Source organism: Suillus clintonianus (genome assembly GCF_016758775.1).
Source record: "Suillus clintonianus strain FC179 chromosome Unknown DEU56scaffold_4, whole genome shotgun sequence".
Taxonomy (NCBI): Eukaryota; Fungi; Basidiomycota; class Agaricomycetes; order Boletales; family Suillaceae; genus Suillus; species Suillus clintonianus.
In genome coordinates, this window is record NW_024539228.1 from 260,371 (window position 1) to 281,775 (window position 21,405).

Sequence of the window (21,405 nt, forward strand, 5' to 3'; positions counted from 1 at the left end):
TTCGGGTGCGATTACGTTAAAGCTGCTTACAAATCTTGCTCACTGACATGAAAGGCAATTCCGTGCCGGCGCTTGGTACGTCCTCTCCATGATTCTGACCACCATGTCCATGAGCAAAGAGGTTGCCAAAAGTATTGAGGTAAGCACAACCACCAATTGTCATTCGCGTTAAATCTCACACAACGCACAGGACTTCCGTGCAAACGTCGCGGAGACTGCAGAAGGCATCGTCTTTCGTGTGTTTCCAGACAAGGTGGGCTACTCCCTGGATAGTTTCTGTCTTGTTTTGCTTATGTCCATAGTAGATAATGCATGTCATAATTTATTCTGCTTTTTCCCTGTGGCTCATCTTTATACAGTGAACTTACGAGCCTGATCGAGTCCACGCAAGCCGAAGATTCACCCTACCAAATATCTCGAGCGGACGCGTCCACAGACGCTACCATCCACCCTCCGCCATCATCAGCAGAAATAAATGGTCCATCATCTAACAAGCGTAAGCGCAATGAAGATGGAAGTGCTTCACTCGCCCACATGAACGAGACCGTCAACGCAAGATACCCAGAGCTTGTGCACGCCAACAAACTCATTTCAAAGCTGCATGAGACGATCAAATTAGAGTGTGCACAGTTATCTGACTCTTGTGTATGTATATGAATGTTCATCTGGGCATTTTCCTGACAAAATATAATCAAACAGGACAAAGTCAAATTATGGGTGAACCTGACCATGCCAAAGTGTGTACTATTCGCTATATCATATCGTATTTACTAACATGAGATCCAGGATTGAAGAGTGAGCCCATTTCCCTTCGAGTAGGCCACTTTTGACGCTTTCTTTCGAACAGTGGTGACAACTTCGGTTAGTTAGGCCATAGATCTCGTTTATGGCGCTGAAACTGAAATCGTCTGACACCCAAGGTGTTCAAATCCAAGAGGGTAAGTCATAATGGACTGGCCATGGCATCAGCGGTCTGATAGTCTTCCAGAGGTTCTTAGCGAACTTCTCAGGTCGCAGGAGAGTGCATACAACATACGTGATGGTGCTCGCCAACATCATTTGGCAAGAGCAAAGATTTGCTCCAAACTCATCAAGTACCCCAACATAGAAGATTACACAGTACGTGCCTCTTGTACAATGTAATCTTAACTCCCTGATGGGAGTGTCATTCAGCTGGGTTTGAAAGAACATGATGAGAAGCAGTTTTTCTTTACTCGCCAGAACCTCATAGACATTCGCAATGTCTACGCTGTCCTGACTGACATTTTGCACAAAAATATTGCCAAGGCAGGTTATCCGCATCACTCCCTCGTCCTCTCCGCTTATGCTATGCATAGATTCGGGCACCCAAGGGAAACAATCGTGCCGGGCTATACTGATGCATATACGTTCTGGGACCAGTTTCAGTACTCTTACCGTATCCATACTGATAATTACACAAAGTGGTTACCATCTCGGTTGATGCGTCCCTCATGATAACCAGTGACGTCTATTACATTCCAGGTATATAACTTCTGAAAGTTCTACTTTTCTGGCAACAAGGGCCTCCGGCGCACGACTACACTGATATCGTTTTGAAGATGTTGAATCCATCAAGTGCAGTACTTAGAACTGCGCCTGGAATCTGTGGGTGCCAGTGAACTTCCTTCACATCCTTTTGACCTTGGTGGACAAAGAGGAGCTGTGGTGGGACGTCCCGTGCACCATCGGGTGCATCATTCATCGGTGTACCTACTTCGTCATCGTCCGGTTCGACCCCAAGATCCCAAAGGGTCACCTGGTCGTCCGCGCCAGACGCAGCGAATATCGAGTCTTCAGTCGGGTGCCACTCGATAGATGTTATGGGAGCGGTGTGCCATTTAAAAGAGGCAACGGGGCTAGGAACCACAGTCGTTCTTGACAATCTGTAAGCATGGGCGTAACATACAATTTGACCTGGACATACCCTTTCTTTTGGACATTGCGTAAGTCCCAAACCTTGATTCCACCTTCATCACCACCACTAAGAAGGAGGTAACTAGTACTTCGATTCCAGCTAATGACATTCACGTCACTGTCATGCGCTGGCTCGATTCCAGCTACACTTCGCCGTCCTCTACTGCGCACGTCCCAGATTTGCACGCTGCAGTCCGCAGAGCATGATGCAAAAACGGTGGGTTCAGATGGACTCCACTGCAGGTCTTCAACACTCGAGGTATGTGACGTGAACGGCTGAGAAAGGGCGTTAAATCCTGATGGTGTGGTTGTCGTCAAGTATATCTTCGAGTGTACGTCTCCAGTGAGTAGACGTAGCGATGAAGGATTTGCATCTCCCGATGAAGCCCAGTCCATTGCAAATCCTTCGGCGCGACCATGCGAGTTGATGGTGAAAGCTGGCTTATTAGTTCTTGACTTGTCCCACGAGTATCCCGGAACATCGAGTGACTCAATCAGCGGCCTGATGTCCCATATATGAACTTTGCCAGTGTCGGCCCACGTTGCAGTAAAGTAGGGCTGTGATGCTGGAGGTAGAGGTGATGATGGTGGTAAGGGTTGGGCACGAACGCGGTTCACGCCACCGTGATGAGGTACTGAACGGAATTCTAGTATAGCATCTTCATCGAGCGCGTCGTCATCCTCCTCGTCTGAATCTGAATCGTCTGCACATGTCGATTTGTAAGGATCGATCGGTGAACACATGTAGTCGCAAATTACCTCCATCTTTTTGCGTTCGATGCAGCGAGCTCATTTTGAAAACCGAGAGCTCGTTTTTGCTTGCTTGATCTGCTTGTGTTCCAGCGACAAGGTATGCAGTTGCTGGATAGCGCTGCCGCTCGTCCCCCAAACTGTCTCGGAGGACATCAAATGACAAGCAAGGCCATGTCACATTCATTGAATGGCGCATGATATACACCGAGTCATCAGGTTCCAGTATCTCGTCCTTCCCAAGAACATGCATCCCAGGGATAAATGCCTCTGGAGCAGGAGGCTGTTCTTCAGATTCTTCGATCGCGGGCATGACTTCATCTACATCCATCCCTATACAACATTACCTGTTAGTCCCACTTCGAGGCGACACGAAAAGCACTATCACGCACCATCTTCGCCGTCCCCGGCCTCTCCATCGACCACCTCCTCTTCGGATTCGATTTCATCCTCCCAAGCATCCTCGAACTCGCCGATATCATTTACTTCATTCTCATCACGCTTAGCCCCACTTCCGGAGGCCTTTGTGAATGCTTGGCCGTCTGTTTCCCTGTCGGATGCACTTCGTTTGGACATCTCGGATTGAAAATTGTTGGCTGCTGTCCTCGCAGATAAGTTGCTCGAGCCCTCGAATCTCAAAATTATCGAGCACGTGGTTACTGATCAGACTTTTGATTACATAAGTAATTTTGATGGTTCAACATCGTCGACCACCTTCATTCTATCAAGCGAGACAGCCTATGTTTGCTGTATGCTGATTGTACACGTACGCACAAATCTGTGCGATTGATCAGTGCAGCTGCGCACTGATCCCGTACACAGATGTGTCAAGCGCAATAATGACAATAGCATTACTCACTGAGTACCTGACCGGCACGGACTTTGCGCGTCGTCTCGGCGAGCCTGCGCTGCCTGATGGCCTTACAAATATTGATCGTCACCAAAGGCTTTGGACTTCGCACAAGACACGTAGGCCTGCCGGAGTTCGAAAGAACGACGCGCGTATCCACCAAGTACGCGTATCGTGGTGTCCCTGAAGGCCTGAAGCTGAAGTACTATGCTGTCTTACTAGTATAAATACGGACCGCGGTTCAACACCAAATCATTCATAACCTTACTCCAAGCTACTTCTACTCAAAGTTCAAGCAATCATGTCTCTACCTGAGGGGTGCGTTGGCTGACTGACCACTATATGCTCTTCCTCATAACTTCATTTGCTACAGCTATGGATACATTCCAAGCTCATTGATGACCATAGGTTGGGTCCTTTTCTGGCAGAGTATCCTGGTTGGAAAATATCGCAAGAGGGCAGGGATCGAATATCCTCAACGTGAGTTCAAGTGACCCCTTTGCTAGGTTTGGACTCTTAGATATCCCACCAGTGTATGCCGAGAAAGCTGAGGTTAAAGATTCCAATGCAGCACTCCGTTTCAACTGCGTGCAGCGTATGTTCTCTCTGAAATGCTTAATTGCGTGGCTTTCGATTTACCCCTTACCTAGGTGCACACCAGAATACCCTTGAATCGGCGCCCTTGGTATTTGTTTCGTAAGTCTGCATTTCATTGGAAGAGAAAGTAATACAGAACGGATATTAATATTGTCATCAGAACTGTCGTGGCGGGTCTGAAATACCCTGCCCTAGCTGCTGCCATGTGTGTTGCATATTCCTTCGCGCGCATTTTTTATACCGTTGGATACAAGTCGGGCCAACCAAAGAGGGTTTGTTGTTCCGTCTTGTCATGATACTTGGTTTCAGCTCAATTATTTCTACAGCGGCTGTATGGATATTACGTTAGCAGTTTATCAGTGCTTGGTGAGTGGTATTTTTTCTGTGTCTTGCAGTGCCCCTCTTATTGTGTCTCTCTAGGACTCTTGTCAACCGCTACATACGCTGCTTACCAGTTCCTTCCGCCGTGTTAATGTCGGATACACCAATCACATTAATTGTTCGATTAGTTTATCTCACGGAGACTCAATTCATGCAGTTTGCGTTACGTGGTCTTTTTCGCGAGGCGTGCCGCTTGCCTTTGACATATGCATTCTCCCATGCTCTGCACTAACGGCGTGATTTTGCAACAACTCTCCTGTCTGTGCTACTCGCGGGAAATGGGTGCTTCTGCGATTCACATGCTTGCCGCAGCCAGCTAAGTGTCGCGCTGACAACTCATGCTACAGATTGATACGCGAGTTGACCGCAATGTTTCGCTGGAGTTCATTGTTGTTCCGAGTGAATCGTCCCCCACTTGTCGGTTAAACATTGAATGAGTGCCATTTTGTTCTCCCGGGGTGATATATATTCGCAAAGTCGGTTTTTGCCCTTGTCGAAGCGATCGAGTATGCAGCATAATGGGAACGCCCCTGTGGATTTGGTAACTGTGGAAGGCCACAACGTTGTCATTCATCTATTGTGCTAACCAGCTTGTCCTTCCTCAATCATGTCCGAATCATCACATCGCCTGCCCTTTCCAACCTCGTCCGAAGAGTTTGCACTCCCATCAACGTCGAGCGCGGCATCTTCCACATCAGCAGATGATGGACTGCCGAATCCACTGTTCTTGAGACTGCGACGACCGACATTACTCTCAAAGTCATCGTACTATTCAGACAAGAGAATACAAAGTCCATTGGCAATCTCGTTCACGGTGCCCTCCAGAAGACGAGGGAGCAATGGCGAAGAATCAGAAAGCGACAGAGAGAGAATGTGGTCTGAAAGCTCTCCATCAAGCAGCTCAGGAAATCCAACACCTCCCATTACTCTTCCACTGGAAGGAGATGACGAAAGCAACGCTAGCACACGCAGTGTTGGGCCCAGTCCCTCAACACCGCCGCCAAGTCGTAGCTTGAGCACCAACGCACTAGTACTACAAAGCGACGCTGTAGACACGCCTATCCCAATACTGCGCCGTCCTACTTATCCAGTGAGTGCTATGCTTCATATTTGTTATTTGTATGCTAATATCTCATGTAGCTGAAGCCTCCGCGCATATTAAACCTACTAGCAGAACCACGCCCAGAGGAGGACGAACTTAATTCTGAGGCAGCTTTCCAACGCCTGTTGGCATCCTACTCTGACCTCCCCTCGCAACCCCGTACACCTCGTGCACCATCAGACCGTGGTCGCTACCCTGAAGAAGTTGGCCACGAGGATTCGCACGAGGATGCATTGAGTGACGATGATGACGACGACGACGTCCAGGGCCTCTTTGCATTTGACGCACAGAATGACTTAAACAACATCAAGCCTTCAAGTTGTACCACCCCTGCCCAGAGTGTAAACGGCGATGATTTGAGCATGTCTCTGGCAGAAAGCCCGATGGGAGTAGCCATGGATGTAGACCCCGTAAGTTTTCATCATCTCATTTGTTATCTTTTCCTAACGGCCGGATAGCCTATGGTATCTCCCTCCATCACTTCCACTCCCATGTCTATTCAATGGCGATACACGCCACCACCAACCACAAGCGCTGTGCGCTCGAACAAGCGTAAATGTAAGGTTTCCGCACATCATTTAGAGGTATCACATTAACAACTCGTGGCAGTGGACGATCGGTATGATCCATATCCTACATCTGCGAAACGTCGTGCTGTATCGCCTTCCATATCGTACCTTCGGGAAACACACCCCTCACTCGTGTCGTACCCTCGGACACCTAGTTCCAGGCCTCCTGTCCCGATTCCTCTTTCTATTCCTCCATCTAATTCCAGTACATCAGCCACTTCATCGCCCACCGTGACGTCCGGTTACCCCTTTCAAACTTACCCGAGTTCACGGCAGGTGAACCTAGGAACCATGAGCTTATCTTCCAGCCCTGTACTTCGGCCTTCTTTAGGGCTTGTGAGCCCGATTTTACGTCCGATTTTGCGGACGCGGAGAGGAGCTGACGGCGAGGAAAGAGAGATAGAGGGTGCAGGCGAAGCCGTGAACGGATTGTCACTAGGCTGAGTGACCGCAAAAAGGGCACCCTAAGTGGCACGCAGAATAGTAATTCTGGTCGCTTTATCTGCGATTACTGATCAGGCTTGCACATACTGCACGGGCCATTTTGCTTCCGCGCACGCTCAGATCGGACTGCTTTCTGGGTATTTGAGGCCCATCGTTCTATCTATCCGATTGGTGGGCTGATACATCTCACTGCGAAGCGGTTCCGCATTGTACAGTTGCATTGGGAAGTTAGTTCAAGTGCTCGACATAACATCACGTGATATTATTGGAATAAATGCTTCGAAGTTCTTAGCTTGCCACGATGGGTGTTTTTCGTATCTAATCTTCCGTCTTATTCGCTTTAAAACAAACTTGGTGGGAACGTTCCACCTCTGAAAAAGACGCGCCCAGGATCCTATATAAATATGGCTTCAACTCCCAAGCTCACCAAACGCCAAAAGAAAGGCATTGCTTTCCGCGAGGGCAAAGGCAAAGCAAAAAACCAAGGCGACGTGGAGCACGATGTCCCTATTCTCGAACCTCAGGACCTTATTGACGGTCGGGCTAGCGATTCGGAGGGTGGGGAGGACGTTCAAGGCGCTCAAAGGAGTGGTGGGAGGAAAGGAAAGGGAAGGGAAGAGGTCGTGGTTCAAAAGGAAGGAGAGAAAACCGGGTTGGTGGTGGCAACGAAAAAGAGAAAGAGGGAAGTTGCGGAAGCAGCACAGGGAGCCGGAGCCGGAGATCTAGAGGGAGAGGATGGACAGTCGGGGAAGCGGAAAGTCAAGAGGGCCAAGGGGACCAAGGGAGATGTAGAGGATGTTGTAGAGGATGCGGAGGAGGCTGAGGAGGGAGAGTCGAAAACTGAAAAATCAAAGCAACGTTTTATTCTGTTTCTTGGTACGATTGAATGCCACGAGAGTCCTTCTGCCCACTGACGCCCTTTGACGTCAGGAAATCTTAAATATACTACCACCATAGAATCAATACAGGCTCACTTCGCAGCATGTGGTAAGTCTTAATACAATCCGCCGCAAGCAATGAGATTTTAACATCGGCTTTGCAAGATCCACCGCCCACTGTGCGTTTACTTGCACCTAAACCAGCTGCCAATAAACCATCCTCGAAACCTGTCATCAAATCCAAGGGATGTGCTTTTCTCGAGTTCAAGCATCGCAATGCTCTTCAGCAGGGCCTCAAACTCCACCACTCCCAGTTAGATGGTCGTCAGATCAATGTTGAACTTACTGCTGGGGGCGGTGGCAAGAGCGAAGCGAGGCTGTCGAAATTGAAGGAGCGGAACAAGGAGTTGGAGAGTCAGCGAGTGAGCCATGTTTCCAGCGTAGTCTACTTGGTGCTAAGTAACTCAATTGCACAGCAAAAACAACTTCAGAAGAAAGCCAAGTCACAGGGCGAAGTGCCAGCGTCTGGGATGGACGGAGCAAAGAGATTCTCCACAACATCAGGCGCCGACCAGGAGGTGCAGAAAAAGCGGACATGGACGGTCGGTGACACAGAAGACTCCACGACACATCGTGGGGGAAAGAAACACGCGAAGGCTGGTAAGGCACGGCGGACCAAAAGCAAAGATTGGGGTACTGGCGTTAATGCTATCCCTGTTGGCTGAGGTTTCATCCTGTAACCCATTCTGTGATTCCTTGCCCATGCTGTCGGATATTAAATTATGTTATGAATATCGGTCCAGTAAATAAGTGACAAAACGGCGCTGAGCGTCCGATCATGAGACAAGAATGAAGATAAGGAACTAAAAGTGGGGTTTAGAACTCGCATGCCTTTATTTCTAGAAAAGGACACTCACAAAGACAATTAACACGCCAAAAACCTTGAGCATCAGCCAGCGATTGCTCGAGATGCTCGCGTAATACTTGAGCAGCTCTCTCTGCGCACCACTCACGTTCGATGCGATGTCTATGGTGTCTGCGTCAATACGTTGTACTGTTTCTCGTTGCTCGGCAACCATATTGGCCAACTGGGTGAATATTTGTCCTAGTTCTGCAATTGTTGATTCGATGGATTCTATGGCTGTTGACCTCGATTGTATATACGAGTCCTAGAAGTTCGCTCAATATAAATTCAGATTGAGCAGCAGTCAGTTGAATCACCTGTTGTTCGATTTGCTGCATTTGCATGAATGCATTGCCTCCATGCATTGTCGAGCCTTCTTCCGCTGAATCAAGGTCCAGTGCAAGAACGTCTTCGTTTTGATGGGCTCGGGCCTTGCCTTTGGAGTTAGGCCGGCTTCCGTCACCCATAGGGTCCTGTCTCCCGTTCAAAAGCAGCGAACCTGAGAAATGAATGGGTTGTGAGGGCTCATTTGTGCACGAATGGTGACTAACTCGGTGGAGCCTGGTGGGTTGCGGCTGCCGTAGAGAACATGAACTGTTCTGTACGATCCTTGCTTTCTTTCATGTTCTAGAAAGACATTTAGTCTGAGTTGCTGTCACGCGGTTCAGCGGCTCACTTGTGTCCTAACTTCCAGGACATCCTTGAAGCTCATGCTTGTATTTGCCAGCTTGCTCTGCAGCATCATGACGACGTTGTGGTTGTGTTCCTCTATCTGTTTCCCCTCTGAGGATTTCGATGATTGTGCGTTCCGTTGTTTAACATAGGATTGCAAAGCCGCTATTTGCCTGTTAATGTTCGCAATGTCTTGTTTGATGATGAATGTCAGTTCCTGAAAGGCCCACGGTCAGCGTACTGCGGACACGTTGGTGAAAAGCCATACACTAATCTCCACTGGTCTGTCATCAAACAGTGTCTTCCGTTTCGCGACTGTAACGTGGTCAATGAACGCAAGTGAACAACGGGATTTTGCACATACGCTGTGCAAGCTTTCCGAGCTTGATAGTTGTGCTGCTAATATCTTTCCCAATGGCAGACGCCATGCGCGAGAACTCGCTCTTTGCTTCCCCATTGCTGTGCGATTGAAGCAGCCTCTGTTTCGCCTCAGCGGTTCGTGCTGGTACGGCGGACCTGTTTCGAATGGACTCGACACATGCACGAAATTCATGTGTTCTGTCTTGTATTGCCATGGCGGCTGAAAGGAATTTGTGTCTATAAGAGAAGAATAAGGTATTAAATATAGACGATGAGTGTCCAATGAGTGGTATATGCCCGCCTTGGTTGGACGAAGGGCAAGCTTGTAAACACCGGCTGCGGCCGGGCATTGGCCGTGCCGCCGTAGCCTTTGGCCGGACATCAATATTAAGTATTACATAAGATTTAGGTCCACGGCCGTGACCTATCACATGAATACTGCCAGCTTCCTTATACTACTAGGTTCCCGACTAATTCTTTTATCAATTCTTCGGACATCGGGATTGCTTGGTAGTGTATGCTGCGTTATATCGCCACTCGACGTAATACCATCGTCAAAAACAAGCCTCATCCACGAGCTAGCTACCCCAGTGTTCTCCTTTGCTCTCGTCTCAGCCTTTTCTCCAGGCGTAGCACTCACTCCACTACATCCCTCTCCACTGCTAAGTTCAATATGCTCTCATTACCCTCGACCCCACCCCCAAAGTCGAAAATTCTCGTCCTCGGAGCAGGCAACTTTGGAAGCTGTTTGGCAGACCATCTTGGGAACTCAGACCATGAAGTGTTCATGTGGTCTCGAGAAGCTCGTTTCGTTGAATACTTCAACAAGCATCAGCGGAACCCAGACTATTTGAAAGATCACGAATTTTCAACAAATATCCGCGTTGTTGGTCCGGAGATACCCAGCAAGGAGATGATGAAACAGATGGATGTTTTACTTTTTGCAATACCAACGCAAGGCGTCAGGTGAATCTTTCATGTGAACCTGTCCGAGATTCCGTAGTTTATTTAGTATCCGGACCAACAGAGAAACACTCATCAAACTGCAGCACAGCTTCGACCGCGCGAACTTGCCTCTGATGATTTTCGTCAACAAGGGTATTGAAACAGACACGCAGGCATTAACGCTCGAGATCATTGCTGATACCTGCGGAAGTGAGATCGCGCGTGCAGCAACTTTTATTGTAAGCGTTGTCTTGTCTGCTGATTTCCGTTGCCGTGACTCTGGTAGTAGTCTGGACCATCATTTGCAAAGGAAAGTAGGTTCAGATTTTGAAACAAATCATGCGTCCTCCTGATGAGAGGATCCCCAAGTTGTCCGCAGGCAACCGACCTCCGTATCCGTCGCGTCTCTAACAGAATCGCAAGCAACGAAAGCGTCAGAAATATTTCATCAGCCGTGGTTCCGGTGGTAGGACTTGCCATATTCCAATCTCCGCAACTAGGTTCAAGGTGCCCCACAGTTACACTGGATCTGATCCGATAGGATTGGAACTTGCAGGTGCTCTAAAGAACGTTTATGCTATCGCCACAGGGCTTGCCGATGGACTCGGATTCGAGAATAACACTAGAGCCGGTGGGGTTGTCACATTATTCGAATCAGAAGCTCGCTGATAGCTGAACCACAAGGTCTTATTACTCGGGGCCTCGCTGAAATGACTCGTATCGGAACAGCGTACGGAGCGTCGCCATTAACATTCCTAGGGCTCGCCGGTGTGGGAGACCTGTTTCTTACGTGTAGTTCGCCAGCCAGCCGTAATTACACTGTGGGTTATCGACTAGGTAAAGGAGAACCGCTGGAGGATATTATCAAGACCCTTGGTAGTGTAGCTGAGGGCGTGACAACAGTGAAGGGGTTGAAGAAGATTATCGATGAGATGCAAGTATCTGCGCCTCTTGCCAATGGGGTGCGTAACGCAGTTTGCCGTATCCTTGCTTGATCTTTCGGCTAAAACTATCTCGGTTGCCCGATTGCACGACAGATATATGCTCTTCTGTATGAAGGTGGGTGAAGATAAAGCCTGATATGCCTAATCTGAATGAGTCGTGCAGGAAAAGACCTGCATGAAGGTATACAAGAGCTGATGTGTCGCCCGCCGTCACGCGAACTGAACCTACCGGAGAAAGCAGGGGAGCCTGCTAAGAGATTAATGCTGAAGCTCGGATTGGACGTATGAACGGTTTTCGTATACATAGTTCAACTGAAAGTCTCGAACGAGGGTCCCGTTTCCGTATTGCATGTGATCCTGACTATCTTCCAGAAAAGGAATGTTACATCCGGTACCTAGATCAACGACCCACGCGCGACGGACTATACATACAAACGTAAATCATGCAGGAGACGACTGTCCATCGTCCACGTCCGATGACAAAAAATTCTAGCCAGATCTTTTGCTGTCTGGCATGAGGTGGTCCAATGGATCTGGGGGAAACGGAGGTGATCGGCAAGATTTTAGTATAATTCTTTAAAATTACGTAAGGGTATCCAAGTAAATATTTTCGCACGCATTTTTTTGCTTTTTTTGTAGGGGCGCGCACTCCGAAAGCCGATTGAAGCCAAAGTTCGAGGTCGACGTGTCTAAGCCATCTTTTCTTCCTTTCGCTCAGTTTCTCAGATCTGTCCTCGGTTCATTCTGCGTAGCCCTATTTGTTCTTTTTCTTCATCCATTAGATTCACTAAAGGATTCGCGACATGGTCTCACAGCTCTGGACCGCTTGCTCTGAGGGAAACCTCGAAACAGTCCTTGGTATACTCAATGATGCATCTTCGGTCGATATCGAGATCAGAGGTGTGTTGCTCGCATTTTTAATTTTATGGTGCCACGCTAGCAGAAAATTAATATCGATTGCTTCGTCTCCACCTGCCATTCTCTTACAGATCACTCTGGGTCCACCCCACTCATCGAAGCGGTCAAGAACGGACATGTTGATGTGGTGAAGGTACTACTCGACCGAGGTAATATAATTCACGCGTCAATTGGCGATTATCTCATCGATTGTATCATCAGGTGCCGATCCTTCTTTTGCATCTGTGCATGGCCGGCCGGAAATGTACACATCTGATGCTGCGATCTTGGAGCTATTCAACATTGCCCAAAACAAGCCTGCACCTAATGGTGTACCTGCACAAGAACAAGGCTACACCCAGGATTCGCTCGTTAATACTGCGAAGCCCTATTATCCCGTCCCCGCTGGACCTTATGCTTATTACCCAGGCGTACCCCCTATGCCGACCTTGCCAGATGGCTCTCCTGCGTATTATGCGCAGCCCCCCATGCAGATGGGTGAAAACGGAGGTTTTGGAAACCTCCCTCCCCCAGAAGTGGCTCGTTTCATTCCTTGCAGATACTTTCCTGCTTGTCGTTACGGTTCTTCTTGTCTCTTTGCGCATCCTCAGGCTGGCCCGTATTATACTGCTCCACCACCTCCCCCTGCACAATATCCCGCTCCTTACGATCCAATGACTCAACAACCTTACGCCCCTAATTATTACGCTGTACCTCCACCTTCATATCACCCACCAAGCTCAGTCCCTCCTCACATTAACCCCGCATCGCCTACCGCAGGCTCCGTTCATACTCCCTCACACCCACCGATGATTCACGCCAGGTCTGGTTCGGAGGCGATGTCTCCTGTTCAGGTTCCGTTCAGCCCTTCCGCTGCACCTGCACCAGTACCATATGGCGCTGTATCACCTGTATCGCCATCGTACCCACCACCATCTCATGTACCTCTTCCACTTTCTATCCCTTCGCTTCCGCCTCCCCACCAGCCCCCTAGCGCGCCAGGTCCGCAATCTCCGCAGACAGTATATCCGAATGGGCCTATTTCTGCACCTCCATTCGCTGTCCGTCAAGATCCACCATATCAATCTCATGGCCCACACCATCAGCACCACCACGGATTCAATGAAGTCAACGGTGGGCCCAAACCACCCCCTCATGCTGAGGGCTTTGGGCACGGTCCGGTTTTCCGCCAGGGCGTGAATCACAATCGTCGGGGTAGTATGAGGCGCGGATCCTTCGGCGGAAGTCGCAAACCGGCGTGCCTCTTTTATCCTACGGGCAGGTGCAGAAATGGGTAAGTCATCCTGACTTCACTATTCATACTTTAAATCTAACACAAACACTCAGCGATGAATGCCGTTTCCCTCACGTTCTTCCTGACGTTACGAATACTCATCCCCCTCACTTTAGTGGGCGAGGACCACGCCCAAGGGATAACGCGCGGAACGGTATCCCTACGATCGAGGAAAAAATGGTCAATTTGAACGTCCGAGATGTATGATCATCCCTTTAATTCTGAGTTGTGTCCTGATCGGTTTACAGGATGCCCAGCCTCACGTGAACGGCACCACAGCCTCTAGCCGATCTCAATCGACGGACGGTAGCCGCTCGAGGGGTACAAAGTCCAATGGTCCACCTCGAGCGGACAAAAAATTTGCCCCAAAGCAGAGGGTTCCCAATGCAGATGAGTTCCCTGTACTTGGTGGTTCCACGAGTTCGTCGAGAAGCTCCGTCAATGGGTCGTACGGGCCGACGGCAGCACAAGTGCTTCAAGCACCTGCGCCTCCCCGCAAGGAACCAACAAAAGACCCAGTCACTCGTGCTGCATCTCCAGAACAGCCTTCTGTTAAAAACCAGGCTGTACGTGTTATCGACCGTATATTTGTGTACTGGACTGATCGATTGTTTTAGGAACCGAAGCCTGCTGTGGTCAATGGCGTACAACCTAATGGCACGCCTGCTATTGTCCCAACCGCCAAGTTGCCTCTCTCTTTTGCAGCTGCAGCGACGGGTGCCACTCCCGAAGTTGTAAAAGAGGTGTCTGTCTCCGCGTAAGACGAACCTATCATTACATCTGTCATTATCGGGTTTTAGCTTTACTTAAATCTGATATTTCTTGATTCATTCATCCGACTCACTTTATTTATCTTGCTGACATATGTTTTTCCCCTTCTGTTTCTGGATCATTTCCGCATAACACATTATCCATTCCATGATTTTACATTTGTCTTTTTTCTTTCCGTCTGGTCAATCAAGCATTACAGTTTTTCACTCGGTACCCTTGATATCTAGATGAATCCTTTTTTCTCTCTCATGATGCTCTTGTCTCATCTATCTACTGGTGTTGATCTGTCTGTTGGGGTACACATACTATTTACATCTACTTTCGACTACTGTGACACTGACTCCCTCTCCCATCTCATCTCATGTCTTGCTCACATTCAGTATCAATATCGCAATGTTTTCATGCATACTGTACTTATGATCGAGACACCGTTCCGCGAAAGTAGTAAATACACGGCGCTCTCGCGTCTCGTCTATCGAGCGAATGTAGCCTGACATGATCGCAAAGGGCGGGACAACATGCTGATGTTTAGGGCAGCAGGGACGAATTGTAGAACTCTAGCAATTCCGTGTACATTTCCAGCAATACACATACGCAAGCTCTCCGCTATTGAGAACTCCAATGGTCTAAATTCCTCATCTCAACTCCACTTTTATCCGTCACCTCACCAATTCGATACACAGCAGCGTCAGCAGTCTCCCGCAAGACCTGCACAGCCCTATCCACATCCTCCCGCCCCACGATAAGCACCAACCCAATACCATTATTGAACGTACGAGCCATTTCCAAAGGCGCGATCCCCCCACGCTGCATCAGGAACCGGAACACAGGGGGGAGCTGCCAAGTCGAAGCATCGACGTAGGCTCCCATTCCTTTTGGCAGGACCCGCGGGATATTCTCGATAAAACCGCCCCCTGTGATGTGAGACATGCCTTTTAGGAGTCCCTGATGTACAGCTGGGAGGACCTGCTTGACGTATATCCTAGTCGGCTCCAAAAGACTGAGCGCGAGAGTCTTTTGATCGTCCCACGGACATGCCGAGGAGTAGGACAGGCCTGTCATCGAGATGACTTTTCGAACGAGTGAGAACCCATTCGAGTGTATTCCAGAAGAAGCGATTCCAAGGAGGACATCTCCTGGCATGATATCCGACCGAGGGAGGATCGAACTACGCTCGACTGCACCGACCGCGAAGCCTGCGAGGTCGTAATCGCCTGTTTGTTTGTTATGATGAGGGGCAGATCCCGCGGGTGTGGAGGACGCTCTCACCGTCTTGGTACATCCCTGGCATCTCTGCCGTTTCTCCACCGATCAAGGCACAACCGGCTTGTTGGCAGCCCTGTGCAATACCCTTGACGACGTCCGCGGCAGTAGCCACGTCTAGTTTGCTGCATCCGTAATAGTCGAGGAAATAAAGCGGCTCAGCGCCCTGCACAAGCAGGTCGTTGACTGACATCGCAACGAGGTCGATTCCTGGGTATACAGTTGTCGTATTTGATTAGCGGGCTAGATATGACCAACTCACCGACCAGATGGTGGATACCGGCATCGACAGCGATACGAAGTTTCGTACCCACGCCGTCTGTCCCGCTAACCAGCACGGGATCTTTGTAGCCGGTTGCTTTGAGGTCAAAGATACCTCCGAAGCCCCCTATTTCCACATCAGCACCTGAACGCTTTGTGGCGCGCACGTATGGCTTGATTGCTTCCACGAGCGCGTTTCCGGCATCTACGGAAACTCCGGCCTGCGCATACGTCAGGCCATTTGATGGAGCTTGACTTGATGATGTCAGTGCTCTACGATCTGTCAGCGTTGGTCATGATCCGATGACCGATGTGGCTACCTGTGTGCGATGTCTCGCCTGTAGAATTTGCCCTCAAAAGAAATTTTATCGACAGCCGCGTAAGCTTGCGCAAGAGCTTGTTCTAGGGTTGGTGCAGAGCATGTTACTGCCATGACACGGCCACCTGATGTGACCAGATCATTTCCGTTCATCGATGTTCCGCAATGGAACACCATGACATCTAATATAAAAGGTTAATCGATCGCGCAGATCAGCCAATGGAAAAAGGTTATACCAGATGGGACATCGCCCACTTGAATTGGCTCCCCCTTGGCATAGCTCTCGGGGTATCCCCCCGAAACTAAAATAACAGAGACCGAGAAGCCTGGGCGGGTGGTGATCTGGACTGAATCGAGGTGGCGCTCAGCGCACGCCTGTTCGATAGGTGAATCAACAGCTCGCAAAGCTGATGATGGATGGACGCACGAGAAGGACTGCAGCGAGATCGACATCGTCGCTCAGGAGCATCATGAGGGCCTCGGTTTCGGGGTCCCCGAAACGGACATTGTATTCCAATAGCTTGGGTCCGTCGGCGGTGAGCATGAAGCCTGTGAAAAGGAGGCCGACGAAGGGGAATCCTGAGGAAGGTGAGCGGGAGACGGGGAAGAGAATAGACGGGATATACCTTCTTTGCGCATCCCGTCGATGGTGGGACGTAGACACTCTGTCATGATACGATCCATGATAGCTGGTGTTGCGACAGGGGCAGGTGCATAGGCGCCCATGCCGCCAGTGTTAAGACCGGTGTCCCCCTCGCCAATACGCTTGTGATCTTGTGCGGCTGGTAGGGGAACAATAGTGTACCCGTCTGAGAAGGCGAGAACTGAGATTTCGGGACCTTGGAGAAGTTCCTCGATCACCACCTCATCACCTACAAAATTGTATTATTATTTTTATCTGAAGAGAATATCCAAAAACAAACCTGCCGATCCAAAGGCATTGTCTACCATGATGGATCGGAGGCCTTGGAGAGCCTCTTCAGTAGAGGAGGGTATGAGGACACCCTTTCCGGCTGCGAGGCCACTTGCTTTTAAAACGACAGGATGACCGCATGATTTAATGTAGTCAATGGCGTCCTGAAGTTGAGAAGAAGCAAAAGATCTAAATTTGGCAGTGGGTATAGCATGACGGTGCATGAAGGCCTTGGAGAAGGCCTTGGAGCCTTCCATTCTAGCTGCTAGCTTTGTGGGACCGAATACGGGTATGCCAACTGGATGAAAGATGAGCAGCTGATGAAAGGCGATGACTGGGGGACTAATCACCGTCGCGAAAGCATTTTTCTACGCCAAGAACGAGAGGATCCTCTGGACCTGGTAGTACTAGGTCGATCTAGTTGGATGAGGATAAGTGTTGGGTGGGGGGGATAGATGCAAAAGTACCTTGTTCTTGACAGCGAAATCGACGAGATCATTGTAAGGATGAATGAGAGGAAGATCAAGATTTGAAGTTTTTTGATTTTGAGCTGATCCTGGATTACCGGGACATACGAATATGTGTTTAACGAGGACTGATTTCGACAGTTTCCATGCTAGAGCGTGTTCTCTACCTCCGCTGCCAAGTATCAAGATCTGCGTACTCATCGCAGAGATGAAAGATGATAAATAGGACCCCGGTTACAAGCGCTCAAGTAGCTTGTGGAGTGTTAAAGGCAGTATCCAGGTCATTGACCTACGGTATCAGTGCCAGACAGTTGACCCAGTATCACTGTCAGTGTCAGTCAGTGTCAATCAGATAGTCCAATGTTTCAAAATGTTCTTGAACCATTTGAAGAGGTACTTGGACCCTCCTAGGAGAGAATCCGGCTCACGGTTCTCTTTGTTCTCCCGCGTTACGCGATCGCTAATTTTGCCTTTGATTTTTTCCCTTCAGAGTCAAGGCGCCGGCGTGTTTGACCGTCGTCTGGTTGCAACAAACCCTCATGAAGTGCTCATGGAAGAACAATATCGTCCTCAGCGTAAACTTTCAAGAACATCACCTGCAAAAGAGACTTCTGGAAGGTCTTTATGGCATAGAAAGTCCACAAAGAAGACCACCGCAGCACCAAATGCACCGGCTGGACCACCCCCACTCAAGCACCTTCACCTACAATCATCTCAATCTCTAGTCTCTATGGACTCAAAGCTGGCAAACGACACTTCAGACGAAGACCACGATTTTCCTACTTTCATCTCTCGCTCGATAATACCAGATCCTTTAGGTGAACTACCAGCTTGGTTCAAGAAAGAGAACGACATGGCAGCTGCAAACCTCTCATCTTACAGGATAAAATATCCTTTGCATAACCCAGTCGGTCCCAAGTGGTACAAGAATTGCCACCTTATTCCCCCTGCTCAGCTCAATCCTGGTAATCGTCCTCCGTCCGTCTTCTCTCCTTCCTTTCCACCGATGGCTTCCTCTCTCAACGACCGTTCAGAGGACTCTATTCGCTTGCCTGGCCCAAGCCGCACTCCCTCAGGCACTTCTCTCCAAACTCCTTCTTCCTCTCAAATTCGCATCCCAGAATCAGGCGGTAAACCTCGCAGCAGAAAAACCTCACAGGATAACGCTGACTTGCTCGACGCCTCTGACCCCTGGGGTACTCACTGGCATCATCAGTCCCCATACGACACAGGCACAAATATCAGTCCAGTCTCAGTTGACCCCTCCGAGGCAAGTGTCTTCTTCCATTTACTCTCGTAATCTCTCTCAAACTCATCTCTCTTCAGGGTCGCTCCCGTTCTCGTTTGTCAAGCATGAATACCCCACCGACTCGTCGCAAAACAGTCACCCCTTCTCCATTATCTCAGTCTACATCCGCACTACACACACAAACATCTGAACCGAACATCACCCGTAAACTCAGCAAACGCCGAAAACCCGTGCTCGGCAACCTCTTCGGCGGTCAGGACTCGTTGCAAGTGCCGGATACATCTGCGCGTCGTCACTCCACTCTCTCTCCCAACTCCGTCCCTAATGCATCCACTGTAGCGCTATCAACCCATTCTTCATCCAAGAAGGAACGACGAACAAGTGTCCTAGGTCGACTGGTGAGGAAGTTCAGCATCTTGACGAAGTCTACTCAAGATCCGGGACCGACCATCAGTGAAAGAGTAGAGGATGAGCCACATGAAGCTGCAGCGCCTTCTGAGCCCCGTCGCTCCTTTTTTTCCCAACGTCAGCCTTCACCAGAGAAGCTGTCAATGGAGAAAAAGAATTCGGATCCATCCAAGCGCGTACCCCCGCCACGGATAGATATTGACTTGATGTCACAGATACCTGACAGGTCGGGACCTTCGATAGAGCTAGAGCGCGAGATTCCCGACCATCGCTCGTCTATCTCGTTAGAGGTTCCGTTTTCGCCTGGAAGGTTAACGATAGCAAACCCAGATTCGCCGAGTTCTGGAGGGAATACGCCAATCAGACAAAGCATTGCGTTGCCGCCTTTGGACCTGCCACACATAGATGTTTCACCGCTGCTACAGCCTGTGCAACCACGTCACGATCGGAATACGAGCAAGGAGTCGGTGGCTCAGCCCAGTGGCAAGACATCGCCCGTGAAACGCACGAGCCCCGCGCCCGCTCCTACACCTTCTGTTCCTAGCGTGGTCCGATCTCCCCCACAGGCGGCGAGTGTTCAGTCACCTCCTCCATCCATCTATATTCGTTCTCCGTCTGCTCCCTCGTTGTCGTCAATAGGTGCGCCCTCATTGTTGACCGCGCCCGCGGCAGCCCCAGAGGTTAGAACGTTCCATGCTTACTCCACCGCCACCGCCGCCATCATATCAACGACGGATGACTCACCCTTGTCCAAGGCATCAGTCCTGGTCAACCCACCCACACCACACAATCCCGACGAGTTACACCCAGACCTTCCATCTGAGATGCCCCCGATCGAGAGGGTGCCGAGCAGGGCACCCTCACGGGAGAATTCTCCCGTCAAAAAGGGCGATGGGGAAGTACGCGTGGCAAAGTCTAACTCTTCGACGAGCCGGAAGACGGAGACGTTCAGGCTGATGCGGAACCCATCTGACAAGGTTACATCGTCTGCGGATACTATCACCGCTGAGGGTGAGCACTGGACTGTTGTCAATTCTTCTGACGCCCCTCGCCGGAGGCGAACAAAGGAGAAGCCCGTAGAGAAGAGCGAGAGGGTGGAAAGGGTAGAGAAGCCATCGTCGCGGTCTTCGACGAAGGACCGTGAGAGTAGTAGAAGGGATCAGCGAAGGCAGGATAAGGTAGCTCAAGAAGCAGCAGAGAACCAGGCACGTGCGACTAGTAGTAGTCAAGGTCGGACGAAGCGGACAAAACCAGAAACAATCGACTCCAGCTCCCTCTCGGGACGTCCTTCGCGAGCCCGTAGTCTCGACACCACCTCTCGTACGAGTGTTGGGCAGCCGATGGTTTTCACGCTTCAAGGTGATCCACCTCGTCAACGCAAGAGCGATGACCGGCCACGCGAATCGCACCACCCAAAGCCCATCCGACCTGGTCCGAATCCTATTTCTGGTATCGCGCGTGTCGAACGCCTGCCCTCAAACGCAAACCGTCCAACCTCCGAACTACCATCTGCTGCAGACATCAATGCCCTTCGCGCACGCGAGGCATGGGAAATGGAACGCTTATGGAAAGGAAGAAGCATGCATCACCAGGAGTCCAACGTGATTGCCTCGCCACCCAGTCGTGATTCACGGCAGGTCAACGGAGACTTCAGAGTAGATGGTGCCGGGCACGGTTCGAGTCACACGTCGTACCTCGTTCAGCCGCTCCAAGCACATCCCATGCCTGCGAGCGTGTTTTATGCCAACATGCCATCTGCGCCTCCCCCAATCATCTATACTGCTTCTTCTCCGTATGGACAGATGCTTCATCAGGCTTCCCACCAGTCTGCGTACCGATCCCTACCCAACTCTTTCATGTTTCCTTCTACAGAGTCTCCGGCAGATCCTCCGTCTCGCCAGAACCCTCTACCACGCCCCCCACGTGAATCAGACTATCAACCCGCGCACTTGTCAACGCTTGCAGATCGAGGCAGTGGAGCTTCCTCGGATTATTGGACGAACAAGTACCCACCAGTGCCCTCACATTGATATACCATACCCGCTTACGATCACACATTTTCACGTTCTGTTACAAATATTAACTTAGATCATACAGCAATTTGTTCCCTCAGGGCTTTGTGATTAGGCGGACGTTTTTTTTTTGATTCGCTTTGCCTCGCTATTCAATTACTATTGCTTTGGACTGGAGACATTTTATGTACCAGCTCGATTAATTGAGCGCAATGCTTCG

General features: G+C 49.9%; 11 protein-coding genes across 11 annotated transcripts; 8 read left to right on the plus strand and 3 right to left on the minus strand.

Annotated features, from left to right (window-relative positions):
- Nucleotides 1–103: 103 nt before the first annotated feature.
- DEU56DRAFT_947692 (proteasome activator pa28 REG alpha beta subunit) lies at nt 104–1,657 on the plus strand (the record flags this gene model as incomplete). Its single annotated transcript, XM_041359068.1, has 8 exons — nt 104–139; nt 191–253; nt 382–645; nt 700–741; nt 878–938; nt 989–1,119; nt 1,174–1,287; nt 1,338–1,657. 8 exons carry the CDS (start codon nt 104–106, stop codon nt 1,377–1,379), a joined length of 753 nt encoding a protein of 250 aa, XP_041214319.1. The 3' UTR covers nt 1,380–1,657.
- Nucleotides 1,334–3,351, minus strand: DEU56DRAFT_371899 (WD40-repeat-containing domain protein). The gene is made up of 4 exons (XM_041345906.1): nt 3,078–3,351; nt 2,695–3,018; nt 1,946–2,639; nt 1,334–1,895 (listed from the first exon to the last, which is right to left on the minus strand). The coding sequence occupies exons 1-4, from the start codon at nt 3,259–3,261 to the stop codon at nt 1,559–1,561; spliced, it is 1,539 nt and encodes a 512-aa protein (XP_041214320.1). The 5' UTR covers nt 3,262–3,351; the 3' UTR covers nt 1,334–1,558.
- Nucleotides 3,352–3,353: 2 nt separating this feature from the next.
- DEU56DRAFT_769474 (uncharacterized protein) lies at nt 3,354–4,752 on the plus strand. The gene is made up of 8 exons (XM_041351332.1): nt 3,354–3,698; nt 3,758–3,853; nt 3,909–4,015; nt 4,068–4,130; nt 4,186–4,231; nt 4,293–4,404; nt 4,459–4,498; nt 4,553–4,752. The coding sequence occupies exons 2-8, from the start codon at nt 3,837–3,839 to the stop codon at nt 4,603–4,605; spliced, it is 438 nt and encodes a 145-aa protein (XP_041214321.1). The 5' UTR covers nt 3,354–3,698; nt 3,758–3,836; the 3' UTR covers nt 4,606–4,752.
- Nucleotides 4,753–5,061: 309 nt separating this feature from the next.
- Nucleotides 5,062–6,935, plus strand: DEU56DRAFT_769485 (uncharacterized protein). The gene is made up of 4 exons (XM_041351333.1): nt 5,062–5,603; nt 5,654–6,025; nt 6,074–6,173; nt 6,225–6,935. The coding sequence occupies exons 1-4, from the start codon at nt 5,121–5,123 to the stop codon at nt 6,626–6,628; spliced, it is 1,359 nt and encodes a 452-aa protein (XP_041214322.1). The 5' UTR covers nt 5,062–5,120; the 3' UTR covers nt 6,629–6,935.
- On the plus strand, nt 6,936–8,289 carry DEU56DRAFT_769488 (uncharacterized protein). Its single transcript, XM_041351334.1, has 4 exons — nt 6,936–7,504; nt 7,559–7,615; nt 7,672–7,928; nt 7,983–8,289. Exons 1-4 carry the CDS (start codon nt 7,033–7,035, stop codon nt 8,229–8,231), a joined length of 1,035 nt encoding a protein of 344 aa, XP_041214323.1. The 5' UTR covers nt 6,936–7,032; the 3' UTR covers nt 8,232–8,289.
- Nucleotides 8,290–9,765, minus strand: DEU56DRAFT_769491 (t-SNARE). The gene is made up of 7 exons (XM_041351335.1): nt 9,447–9,765; nt 9,351–9,397; nt 9,087–9,299; nt 8,962–9,037; nt 8,728–8,909; nt 8,424–8,675; nt 8,290–8,369 (listed from the first exon to the last, which is right to left on the minus strand). Exons 1-7 carry the CDS (start codon nt 9,655–9,657, stop codon nt 8,343–8,345), a joined length of 1,008 nt encoding a protein of 335 aa, XP_041214324.1. The 5' UTR covers nt 9,658–9,765; the 3' UTR covers nt 8,290–8,342.
- A 101-nt stretch (nt 9,766–9,866) lies between these two features.
- On the plus strand, nt 9,867–11,948 carry DEU56DRAFT_769495 (6-phosphogluconate dehydrogenase). Its single transcript, XM_041351336.1, has 8 exons — nt 9,867–10,408; nt 10,470–10,626; nt 10,677–10,701; nt 10,757–10,853; nt 10,906–11,018; nt 11,072–11,349; nt 11,425–11,446; nt 11,495–11,948. The coding sequence occupies exons 1-8, from the start codon at nt 9,960–9,962 to the stop codon at nt 11,617–11,619; spliced, it is 1,266 nt and encodes a 421-aa protein (XP_041214325.1). The 5' UTR covers nt 9,867–9,959; the 3' UTR covers nt 11,620–11,948.
- Nucleotides 11,949–11,975: 27 nt separating this feature from the next.
- DEU56DRAFT_372179 (uncharacterized protein) lies at nt 11,976–14,402 on the plus strand. Its single transcript, XM_041345907.1, has 6 exons — nt 11,976–12,231; nt 12,321–12,398; nt 12,451–13,522; nt 13,576–13,723; nt 13,771–14,088; nt 14,140–14,402. The coding sequence occupies exons 1-6, from the start codon at nt 12,135–12,137 to the stop codon at nt 14,281–14,283; spliced, it is 1,857 nt and encodes a 618-aa protein (XP_041214326.1). The 5' UTR covers nt 11,976–12,134; the 3' UTR covers nt 14,284–14,402.
- A 441-nt stretch (nt 14,403–14,843) lies between these two features.
- On the minus strand, nt 14,844–17,913 carry DEU56DRAFT_372228 (phosphoribosylglycinamide synthetase). The gene is made up of 10 exons (XM_041345908.1): nt 17,517–17,913; nt 17,400–17,466; nt 17,060–17,347; nt 16,763–17,008; nt 16,564–16,715; nt 16,373–16,511; nt 16,138–16,318; nt 15,819–16,090; nt 15,563–15,766; nt 14,844–15,507 (listed from the first exon to the last, which is right to left on the minus strand). Exons 1-10 carry the CDS (start codon nt 17,715–17,717, stop codon nt 14,900–14,902), a joined length of 2,358 nt encoding a protein of 785 aa, XP_041214327.1. The 5' UTR covers nt 17,718–17,913; the 3' UTR covers nt 14,844–14,899.
- Nucleotides 17,914–18,066: 153 nt separating this feature from the next.
- On the plus strand, nt 18,067–18,816 carry DEU56DRAFT_725266 (uncharacterized protein; the record flags this gene model as incomplete). Its single annotated transcript, XM_041347855.1, has 1 exon — nt 18,067–18,816. One exon carries the CDS (start codon nt 18,067–18,069, stop codon nt 18,814–18,816), a length of 750 nt encoding a protein of 249 aa, XP_041214328.1.
- Nucleotides 18,817–18,869: 53 nt separating this feature from the next.
- On the plus strand, nt 18,870–21,203 carry DEU56DRAFT_725550 (uncharacterized protein; the record flags this gene model as incomplete). Its single annotated transcript, XM_041347873.1, has 1 exon — nt 18,870–21,203. The coding sequence occupies one exon, from the start codon at nt 18,870–18,872 to the stop codon at nt 21,201–21,203; it is 2,334 nt and encodes a 777-aa protein (XP_041214329.1).
- Nucleotides 21,204–21,405: the final 202 nt, after the last annotated feature.